Source organism: Salmo salar, chromosome 19 (genome assembly GCF_965601325.2).
Source record: "Salmo salar chromosome 19, fSalSal1, whole genome shotgun sequence".
In the NCBI taxonomy this organism is placed as follows: domain Eukaryota; kingdom Metazoa; phylum Chordata; class Actinopteri; order Salmoniformes; family Salmonidae; genus Salmo; species Salmo salar.
In genome coordinates, this window is record NC_138309.1 from 70,327,098 (window position 1) to 70,339,327 (window position 12,230).

Sequence of the window (12,230 nt, forward strand, 5' to 3'; positions counted from 1 at the left end):
ACTGGTGTTAAAGATGCTAACATATGCCTATACAAACGGACACTCAATTACTCAAACCACCCACACACAAACAAAAGCCTCAAAGGGTTCAGGGGCAGGTAGATATAAATAGTGCTCCTCTTGACGGCTCAGTCACTGGAGGACAGAGCAATCCACGCTCTCTTGTGACCCGGCCCCCTGATCCTTCCAGAGGGTTCGGGAAGTCACCATTGTGTCTGTCTCCAGAGCTGAGATTTACACTCCCTAACCCATACACGGAACAAGGCACATGCTTCCCAGGGTATGAGGACAGTGGTGTGGGGGAGGAATAGATACCATGCTCCCTCCAACCAACTCCCCCAACAACAATGCCTTGGCATCAGATACAGGGGTATAAAAGCTTGGGTAATAATACTTCTGCTGGTAAGTTGCAGTTATCCTTTTCTGGGGAAGAGGGATAGGAGATACAGAAGGAAGGAGGACAGACAGTCATACATACAGGAGTTTGTCATGAAGGGTCATACGCAAGTAAATCCTTTGTAAATCAGTTGTTCCTCAAAAGAAAAGTACACCATTGATTTGATTAAAGCAACAATTATTTTTCTGTTGTCTGCTTCTTCAACCTTCTCGTCTTCTCACTTTATATGTCCTATCTCTTTGCTGCTTTTCACTCATTCAAAGGAAACACTTGTGAAACATCAACAGCACCTACAGAGGCAAAGGGATGTTGTCGCATACAGGATGAAGAAGCTGGCAGCTAAGCAGGTTGACTTTACAGTAAGTCAATGATTGTCTGGTGAATGTCTCTCGTCAGATGCCTGAAGAACACTTGTTGGCATCCTATTCTATTTTATTTAGTTCCATTACAATTCATTCCAATATTTTTTATGGAACATTATGTCTGAGGGATAGGGAGTTTTGGGAGATTTTTATTTATTTATTTGTATTTATTTATTTCACCTTTATTTAACCAGGTAGGCAAGTTGAGAACAAGTTCTCATTTACAATTGCGACCTGGCCAAGATAAAGCAAAGCAGTTCGACAACATACAAAAACACAGAGTTACACATGGAGTAAAACAACATACAATCAATGATACAGTAGAAAAAAATAAGACTATATACAATGTGAGCAAATGATGTGAGATAAGGGAGGTAAAGGCAAAAAAGTCCATGGTGGCAAAGTAAATCAAGTATAGCAAGTAAAACACTGGAATGGTAGATTTGTAATTTGAAGAAAGTTCAAAGTTAAAATATAAATAATATGGTGCAAAGGAGCAAAATAAATAAAATAAATAAATACAGTAGGGGAAGAGGTAGTAGTTTGGGCTAAATTATAGATGGGCTATGTACAGGTGCAGTGATCTGGGAGCTGCTCTGATAGCTGGTGCTTAAAGCTAGTGAGGGAAATAAGTGTTTCCAGTTTCAGAGATTTTTGTAGTTCGTTCCAGTCATTGGCAGCAGAGAACTGGAAGGAGAGACGACCAAAGGAGGAGTTGGCTTTAGGGGTGACCAGAGAGATACACCTGCTGGAGCGCATGCTACAGGTGGGTGGGTGGTGACCAGTGAGCGGAGATAAGGGGGGACTTTACCTAGCAGGGTCTTGTAGATGACCTGGAGCCAATGTGTTTGGCGACGATTATGAAGCGAAGGCCAGCCAACGAGAGCGTACAGGTCGCAGTGGTGGGTAGTATATGGGGCTTTGGTGACAAAACGGATGGCACTGTGATAGACTGCATCCAGCTTGTTGAGTAGGGTATTAGAGGCTATTTTGTAAATGACATCGCCGAAGTCGAGGATTGGTAGGATGGTCAGTTTTACGAGGGTATGTTTGGCAGCATGAGTGAAGGATGCTTTGTTGCGAAATAGGAAGCCAATTCTAGATTTAACTTTGGATTGGAGATGATTGATGTGAGTCTGGAAGGAGAGTTTACAGTCTAACCAGACACCTAGGTATTTGTAGTTGTCCACAAATTCTAAGTCAGAACCGTCCAGAGAAGTGATGCTGGACAGGCGGGCAGGTGCAGGCAGCGATCGGTTGAAGAGCATGCATTTAGTTTTACTTGTATTTAGGAACAGTTGGAGACCACGGAAGGAGAATTGTATGGCATTGAAGCTCGTCTGGAGGGTTGTTAACACAGTGTCCAAAGAAGGGCCAGAAGTATACAGAATGGTGTCGTCTGCGTAGAGGTGGATCAGAGATTCACCAGCAGCAAGAGCGACATCATTGATGTATACAGAGAAAAGAGTTGGCCCAAGAATTGAACCCTGTGGTACCCCCATAGAGACTGCCAGAGGTCCGGACAGCAGGCCCTCCGATTTGACACACTGAACTCTATCAGAGAAGTAGTTGGTGAACCAGGCGACGCAATCGTTTGAGAAACCAAGGCTACTGAGTCTGCCGATGAGGATGTGGTGATTAACAGAGTCAAAAGCTTTGGCCAGGTCAATGAATACGGCAGCACAGTATTGTTTCTTATCGATGGCGGTTACGATGTCGTTTAGGACCTTGAGCGTGGCTGAGGTGCACCCATGACCAGCTCTGAAACCAGATTGCATAGCGGAGAGGGTGCAGTGGGATTCGAAATGGTCGGTAATCTGTTTGTTGACTTGGCTTTCGAAGACCTTGGAAAGGCAGGGCAGGATGGATATAGGTCTGTAGCAGTTTGGGTCAAGAGTGTCCCCTCCTTTGAAGAGGGGGATGACAGCAGCTGCTTTCCAATCTATGGGAATCTCAGACGACACGAAAGATAGGTTGAACAGGCTAGTAATAGGGTTTGCAATAATTTCGGCAGATCATTTTAGAAAGAAAGGGTCCAGATTGTAGGCGAGTAGCTGTGGGGGGTGCTGTGCTTTTGAATGCAGTAGGGGTAGTTAGGTGGAAAGCATGGCCAGCCGTAGAAAAATGCTTATTGAAATTCTCAATTATAGTGGGCTTATCGGTGGTGACAGAGTTTCCTATCCTCAGTGCAGTGGGCAGTTGGGAGGAGGTGTTCTTATTCTCCATGGACTTTACAATGTCCCAGAACTTTTTAGAGTTTGAGTTGCAGAAAGCAAATTTCTGTTTGAAAAAGCTAGCCTTGGCGTTTCTAACTGCCTGTGTGTATTGGTTTCTAACTTCCCTGAAAAGTTGCATATCGCGGGGGCTGTTCGATGCTAATGCAGAACGCCACAGGATATTTTTGTGTTGGTTAAGGGCAGTCAGGTCTGGGGAGAACCAAGGGCTATATCTGTTCCTGGTTCTAAATTTCTTGAAAGGGGCATGCTTATTTAAGATGGTGAGGAAGGCATTTAAAAAAAATAACCAGGCATCCTCTACTGACGGGATGAGGTCAATATCCTTCCAGGATACCAGGGCCAGGTCGATTAGAAAGGCTTGCTTGTTGAAATGTTTCAGGGAGCGTTTGACAGTGATGAATGGAGGTCGTTTGACCGCTGACCCATTACGGGTGCAGGCAATGAGGCAGTGATCGCTGAGATCTTGGTTGAAAACAGCAGAGGTGTATTTAGAGGGCACGTTGGTTAGGATGATATCTATGAGGGTGCCAGTGTTTGCGGCTTTGGGGTTGTACCTGGTGGGTTCATTAATAATATGTGTGAGATTGAGGGCATCAAGCTTGGACTGTAGGATGGCTGGGGTGTTAAGCATGTCCCAGTTTAGGTCACCTAGTAGCACGAGCTCTGAAGATAGATGGGGGGCAATCAGTTCACATATGGTTTCCAGAGCACAGCTAGGGGCCGAGGGGGGTCTATAGCAGGCGGCAACGGTGAGAGACTTGTTTTTGGAGAGGTGGATTTTTAAAAGTAGAAGTTCAAATTGTTTGGGTACAGACCTGGATAGCAGGACAGAACTCTGCAGGCTATCTCTGCAGTAGATTGCAACACCGCCCCTTTTGGTCGTTCTATCTTGTCTGAAAACGTTGAAGTTAGGGATGAAGATTTCAGAGTTTTTGATGGACTTCCTAACCCAAGATTCAGACACAGCTAGGACATCCTGGTTGGCAGAGTGTGCTAAAGCAGTGAATAAAACAAACTTAGGGAGGAGGCTTCTAATGTTAACATGCATGAAACCAAGGCTATTACGGTTACAAAAGTCATCAAAAGAGAGCGCCTGGGGAGTAGGAGTGGAGCCAGGCACTGCAGGGCCTGGATTCACCACTACATCCCCAGAGGAGCAGAGAAGAATGAGTATGAGGGTACGGCTAAAAGCTATAAGAATTGGTCGTCTGTGACGTCCAGAATAGAGAGAAAAAGGAGCAGGTTTCTGGGGGTGATAAAATAGCTTCAAGGTATAATGTACAGACAAAGGTATGGTGGGATGTGAATACAGAGGAGTTAAACCTAGGCATTTAGTGATGATGAGAGAGATATTGTCTCTAGAAACATCATTGAAACCAGAAGATGTCATAGCATGTGTGTGTGGAGGAACTGAGAGGTTGGATAAGGTATAATGAGCAGGGCTAGAGGCTCTACAGTGAAATAAGCCAATAAACACTAGAACAGCAATGGACATGGCATATTGACATTAAGGAGAGGCATGCTTAGCCGAGTGATCAAAGGGTCCAGTGAGATTCAGACAGCTAGCCGGGCCATAGGTAGCAAACTGGTGGAAGATGGAGGGAGGTCTGTTTTTAGCCACCTCGTGCGTTGCCGTCTGTGGGTTAGTGGGGTTCCGTGTGGAAGGGGGGACCAGTCCAAGTTGGCAAAATAGTTAGTTATAGTGGCCCAAGAAAAGTGTCCGATAGACCTATTCAGATCGCAGCCGATAAGACAGCTAACGATTAGCTGGCCGCCGATGGGCGATCAGGTTACGTCGCGACGGAGGGGCCAGTTGGATAACTCCCTCGGGCAGATAACGTCGGTGGTCCAGTCGTGAAGGCCCGATGGGGCTCCGCATCGGCAGTAAAACGGGTCAGGATAGGTGATTGTAGCCCAGGAGACACTTCAGCTGGCTAGCTCAGGAAAAGCCCACGAGTGGCTGACGGAACTCTTCAGCTGGCTAGCTCCGGAATAATGTGTGTTAATTCCGGGACCGACGTTGCCAATAGTCACTCAGGTAGCAGCTAGTTAGCTGCAAGATCCAGGTGTAAATGTCCAGAGCCTGCGGTAGAAATCCGGGGAAAGGAGAGAGAATAGGTCCGGTATGCTCTGGTCTGAGTCGCGCTGTACAAAAACTGGCGATAGCTTTTCGAGCAAATGGATAGCTGAGGATAGCTAACCGTGGCTAGCTGAACTCCAACGTTAGCCAGTGAAAATGGCTAACCTCTGGCTAGCTTCTGTTGTGGATTTCAGATTTGAGGTAAATAATACTTTCTTTTTTAAATTGGTGAGGCGGGTTGCAGGAGAGTGCTTGGAGGTTGAGTTTTTAGAAGAAAAAATGTAAAAAGATATGCGAAGAAAAATATGTAAATATATATATACACGGGACAGGACAAGAGGAGGGTAAAGGATGTCTGAACTGCTACGCCATCTTGGATAATGATGGTGAAATAGACCTAAAATGGGTTGAATTGCAGCAATGGTTTTAAAGGCTTTCCAAAGATGTCATAGTCACTTGCCACTGTGAATCCATTGCACTGCTGTCAAATGTAGTCTAATTATGATTGGTTTTTCAAAGTGCTAATTCTGATAATTTCACATGACCCCTCCCCCACTTCAGAAGAAGACCAATGCACTGAAGGAAAAGATTAAGAAGAAGTACGAGGACATGAAGAGGGTTCTGGATAAGGACCTGCGGATTACGCTGACCCAGCTGGAAATGGAGTATCAAGCCACAGAGTGCACCATTGAGGACAGAATAGAGCGCTGCTACCACCTCAGTCAGGAACTTGACCAGGAGATAGCCCAGCTCAGCACCCAAATGGAGAAAGAGCATACAGACGACAAGGTGAAGGCCGTCTGAACATAACACAGGGACATTCTAATTTGACTCACGTGCCTGTAACTTTCACATAAAGAGTGTGACAGCAAGTTATGCACACTTACTTCAAGTTTGGATTTGGCCCGTAGAAGCAGGGTTGGAATTATTTCTGAATTCAATTGCTGATCAAATTCAATTATTGATTTCAATTCTGATTAAATAGTCCCCAGGACGCAGAATAGGAATTCCAGTATAGGAAACAGAATATAATTACATGAATAAGCTTTCACCTTACATGAATGTCATGTTTGTACGAAATCCTGATATTCATATTCGACTTACCTTGCAAAATCCAGAAGTTATGCAGGACGCTACAATCTACATGGGTGTCAATGGAGAGTCTAATTTAGTCCAATTTATTGAAACAAATATTTGGTAGCACTTTATAATATCTCCACATAATAAAGCATTTAAAATGGATAAGTAAATAGTTTATTCAAACATTTATAAACAACGTTTAAAGTAACGTTTAATAAGATGTATAACATAGGTCCTTAAATAACATTTACTAATCATTAGTTACATATTTTTGTGTGGCCCTATCTAAAGTGTGGGATATTTATACTTTATAAATACTTTTTGTGTGAAGATTGTAATTTCTCACAAAAAGCTGGACATGCCATTGGTAGAGCCCAGCAGTACCGGATGCTCCTTAAGGTCTCAAAATGTCCCCTAGAACATACCAATGGTTAACCTTTTTCTGCCTGTCCAGTCGAAAATCAGAAACATGTTTCCAGTGGTTGTCACATCAATATCTCTGTGCTGCAATCGCCGACATTTTCATAAACCCCCTCTTTTGATAGGTTAAATTATGCATTAATAATATATGATTGGTTTAGGGGTTAAGGGGCGGGAATTAGCCTCAACAGGAATATTGCTCATTTGAGGCTGCTGCCACAGGGAGGCGCTTCTCTCCCCGTTCGATTTGACTTTGGCAGCTCCATCATTCAAATTTGGACAAAAATATCAAGGTAAGAAACTGTATGTAATTCATTTTTATGTTAGTAATGATAATATTTACATTTTAGTCTGTTTTTTTCTGATTGATTAGATGAGTCTGTGAAATTAACTTTTGATGCCTGGTGAGCTAACTATCTACCAAGCCAAGTAGTAGAATCAGCTTGAATATGAGTTGACAATTTCTGAGGTAAACGTTAATATATTCTGATCAATGACATTGATATTTTTTAAGTAACTGAAAACTTTAAGAAGCTTTATGAAATCTTCTCAGATAATGGTAGCTATCTAGCTAGATTGCTAGCTAGCCACCTAACTAGCTATGATGGCTAGCTAGCCTGTGATGTTCAAGTCAGTCACCCAAAACAAAGCAAGGTAGCCTACTTGATGTTAATGTTTACTTTGATAACTACAAAATAAAATGCATTTGTCAATAGGTGTTAGAGCTAGAAACTAACTGGCTCGTGATTATACAGTACATTCAGAAAGTATTCAGATCCCTTGAGTTTTCCCACATTTCGGTTACAGCCTACATTTTTTAACATGTCTAAAAATCTGTTTTCACTTTGTCATTATGAGGTGTAGATTGCTGAGGAATTAAAAAAAATCAATTTTAGAATAAGTCTGTAATGTAACAAAATGTGGAAAAAGTCAAGGTGTCTGAATACTTTCAGAAGGCACTGTATTGTGTCCCTAGCTAGCGTGCTAAAAGGGAAAGGGTTGCTGTGAAGAAACATTGGATGAGTACATTTTAATAGCTAGACATATCCCCATAGCCAGTTAACCCCTAATGGCTGTATATCATTAGGTGTCTTTTTATCTGTGATATGAATCCTATAAAATATTAAGGCTTCTGGCTGTTGATTCCAAGAATTAATGTAATGTTATAGCCTAAACCTAATTATAATAGCTTAGAAATAATGGCTTTGGTGGTCAGCTTGGTAACTAAATGTTCCTGGTCTAGCTGGTTTGGGACTGCTACTTACAGAGGTATACATTATCATATTATTTCAGTTATGGACTATCAGATATACAATTATATGGCATGTTTTCTCAAATGTTATAGTGAAAACCTTTGTATAATAACATGAAACATTGTCACCATGCGATTGATAACTTGTGGATACAATATATAATTTCATTGATGATTCCCTTTTTTATGTACTGAAGTCTATTCTGTATATAACTTTATGTCAATCTTACGCTATTCTTTGGAGGGGTTGTCACTGATTTACATTTGAAATGTTAATGTTCATTGTTTGTCTTTATGTTTGAGTTTTAGAAATGGACAGCGGAGACCATTACCAGCGGATATTACAGTCCCTGTCCATGAGGAGGAGGACACTGACGGCAGATGAAATACGGGTCATTGCTTCGGAATCCCTGCAGGATGAGGACCATGAAGGCACGGCCTTCTTAGAGAAAGATGCCCTTGATGCTGAGCTACTCAGTGAAGAGGAGAATGAAGAAAATTAGATCATGAATTCAGAGGAAGTTGAGGAGCCACCACCTGAGGCCTCTCAGCCAAGCTCTTCAACTGGAAGGTAACTATAAATTACGTGTTATTGATATGTATTATCAGGCCTTTATACAGTGCCTTCAGAGAGTATTCACACCCCTTGACCTTTTCCACATTTTGTTGTGTTACAGCCTGAATTAAAAAATAGCAATTAAATAGTATTTTTTGGGGTCACTGGCCTACACACAATACCCCATAATGTCAAAGTGGAATTCTGTTTTTCAAAATTTTTACAAATGTAAAAAAAATGAAAGCTTAAATATCTTGAGACAATAAGTGCTCAACACCTTTGTTCTGGCAAGCCTCAATCAGTTCAGGAGTAAAAATGTGCTTAACAAGTCACATAATAAGTTGGACTCACTCGTGTGCAATATTATTGATTTAAATTATTTTTGAATGACTACCTCATCTCTGTACCCCACACATACAATTATCTTTAAGGTCCCTCAGTCGAGCAGTGAATTTCAACCACAAAGACCAGGGAGGTTTTCCAATACCTCGCAAAGAAGGGCAACTATTGGTAGTTGGGTAAAAATAAAAAAGCAGACATTGAATATCCCTTTGTGCATGCTGAAGTTATTAATTATACTTTGAATGGTTTATCAATACACCCAGTCACTACAAAGATACAGGCGTCCTTCCTAACTCAGTTGCCAGAGAGGAAGAAAACCACTCAGGGATTTCACCATGAGGCAATGGTGACTTTAAAACAGTTACAGAGTTTAATGGCTGTGATGGGAGAAAACTCAAGATGAATCAACAACATTGTAGTTACTCCACAATTCTAACCTAATTGACAGAGTGAAAAGAAGGAAGTCTGTACAGAATAAAAATATTTCAAAACATGCATCCTGTTTACAACAACGCACTAAAGTAGTACTGCAAAAGAATTGGCAAAGCAATTAACTTTTTGTTCTGAATACATATTGTTATGTTTGGGGCAAATCCAAACATAACAATCCAAATCCAAATCACATTACTGAGTGCCATAATTCCAAGCTTAGTGGTGGCTACACCATGTTATGGGTATGCTTGTAATTATTAAGGACTGGGGAGTTTTTCAGGATAAAAAAAGAAACGGAATGGGTAAAGCACAGGTAAAATCCTATAGGAAAACCTGGTTCAGTCTGTGTTTCACCACACTGGTAAATGAAGGCACCTTTCAGCAGGACAATAACTTAAAAAACAAGGCCAAATCTACACTGGAGTTGCTTTCCAAGAAGACAGTGTATATTCTTCCCGATAGTGGTGAAACTGCTCAGGTTCAAAGACAAGGAGATTTTCAGGAGAGTCAAGTGTCTGAAGGGAACCAAAATGAAGACTTTCCCAAAAATGTGTGCCTCAAAAGAAAGGAACTGCTGCCATAACGAAAAAAGGCAACATCGCATACCTGAAGTATGATCCCCCCCCCCCCTTCTGTGTCAATGTGCGTTCCATAGGATGTGGACCCCTATTTATAACTCTAATACAAATTAATGGTTGTATCGGACATGTGAGGCATGCACTTCTATGTTTACTTTCCACTCTCTGGATGATTCCTCTTAGCTGGGCAGGATATCAACCCTGATAACGTGGTCTTCATCCCATTAGATATTAATTAAGCAAATTATAAATATAATGATTGTGTTGATCCAGATGAACATTTCTTGAAATTTAACAGAAATAAGTCTATCACTTATGATAGACCTGTATAGCAGTTTATCTAATTGCAAGACAAGCTTATTTTTCTACCATTCATTTGATCGTTCGGAGTCTTCCTAAAAATCATGAGCAACTTGTTCATTGTCTGTCTTCTCTCAGTGGGAGTAGTGTCCATTTTTGTTCATAACTGTTTTCAATTGCTTGTAAGAGAGGACCTCACACTTACATCTGATAACATTGATGTTGAATCTCTTTTCATAGAAATTCCTTCCTGTTAATTTCTTTTGTGGTAAAAAACTGGTAATTGGATGCATCTATCGGCCACCCGATTCTTACATTGGTAGTTTCATTGATATTCTTGCATCAATCTTGGATTTGATGAATAATTAAGATAAAATGTGTTTTCTAAAATGTACACTGCTCAAAAGAATAAAGGGAACACTTAAACAACACAATGTAACTCCAAGTCAATCACACTTCTGTGAAATCAAACTGTCCACTTAGGAAGCAACACTGATTGACAATACATTTCACATGCTGTTGTGCAAATGGAATAGACAACAGGTGGAAATTATAGGCAATTAGCAAGACACCCCCAATAAAGGAGTGGTTCTGCCGGTGGGGACCACAGACCACTTCTCAGTTCCTATGCTTCCTGGCTGATGTTTTGGTCACTTTTGAATGCTGGCGGTGCTTTCACTCTAGTGGTAGCATGAGACGGAGTCTACAACCCACACAAGTGGCTCAGGTAGTGCAGCACATCCAGGATGGCACATCAATGCGAGCTGTGGCAAGAAGGTTTGCTGTGTCTGTCAGCGTAGTGTCCAGAGCATGGAGGCGCTACCAGGAGACAGGCCAGTACATCAGGAGACGTGGAGGAGGCCGTAGGAGGGCAACAACCCAGCAGCAGGACCGCTACCTCCGCCTTTGTGCAAGGAGGAGCAGGAGAAGCACTGCCAGAGCCCTGCAAAAGGACCTCCAGCAGGCCACAAATGTGCATGTGTCTGCTCAAATGGTCAGAAACAGACTCCATGAGTGTGGTATGAGGGCCCGACGTCCACAGGTGGGGGTTGTGCTTACAGCCCAACACCGTGCAGGACGTTTGGCATTTGCCAGAGAACACCAAGATTGGCAAATTCGCCACTGGCGCCCTGTGCTCTTCATAGATGAAAGCAGGTTCACACTGAGCATGTGACAGACGTGACAGAGTCTGGAGACGCCGTGGAGAACGTTCTGCTGCCTGCAACATCCTCCAGCATGACCGGTTTGGCGGTGGGTCAGTCATGGTGTGGCATTTCTTTGGGGGGCCGCACAGCCCTCCATGTGCTCGCCAGAGGTAGCCTGACTGCCATTAGGTACCGAGATGAGATCTTCAGACCCCTTGTGAGACCATATGCTGGTGCGGTTGGCCCTGGGTTCCTCCTAATGCAAGACAATTATAGACCTCATGTGGCTGGAGTGTGTCAGCAGTTCCTGCAAGAGGAAGGCATTGATGCTATGGACTGGCCCGCCCGTTCCCCAGACCTGAATCCAATTGAGTACATCTGGGATATTATGTCTCACTCCATCCACCAACGCCACGTTGCACCACAGACTGTCCAAGAGTTGGCGGATGCTTTAGTCCAGGTCTGGGAGGAGATCCCTCAGGAGACCATCCGCCACCTCATCGGGAGCATGCCCAGGCGTTGTAGGGAGGTCATACAGGCACGTGGAGGTCACACACACTACTGAGCCTCATTTTGACTTGTTTTAAGGACATTACATCAAAGTTGGATCAGCCTGTAGTGTGGTTTTCCACTTTAATTTTGAGTGTGACTCCAAATCCAGACCTCCATGGGTTGATAAATTGAATTTCCATTGATTATTTTTGTGTGATTTTGTTGTCAGCACATTCAACTATGTAAAGAAAAAAGTATTTAATAAGATTATTTCATTCATTCAGATCTAGGATGTGTTATTTTAGTGTTCCCTTTATTTTTTTGAGCAGTATATATCACAAGACCAGTCCTTTTTTTAATGTCCATTACAAGCAAGACATATTTCATGCAGTCCTCATTATATCCTGTTGTATGCCGATAAAAAAATGGCCGCTAATGATTGCAAGTAAAAATAGGTCTTAGGCATCAAATTTTACCCTGTTGTATTCCTGTTGTATCGTGCCATGGCTGTGCCAGAGCCGACTGCAAGCCAACCCCGGGCACTCCCTTTCATTTTC

General features: G+C 42.5%; 1 protein-coding gene across 1 annotated transcript in view; it reads left to right on the forward strand.

The window, feature by feature from the left end:
- The first annotated feature begins 424 nt into the window (after positions 1–424).
- Positions 425–12,230, forward strand: part of si:ch211-28p3.4 (zinc-binding protein A33) — a 32,270-nt gene continuing 20,464 nt past the window's right edge. The window contains exons 1-3 of the mRNA XM_014159315.3: positions 425–507; positions 661–756; positions 5,638–5,865. Of these exons, the coding sequence (XP_014014790.1) occupies positions 490–507; positions 661–756; positions 5,638–5,865 (342 nt within the window). The 5' untranslated portion in view covers positions 425–489. The remainder of the gene's footprint in view (positions 508–660; positions 757–5,637; positions 5,866–12,230) is intronic.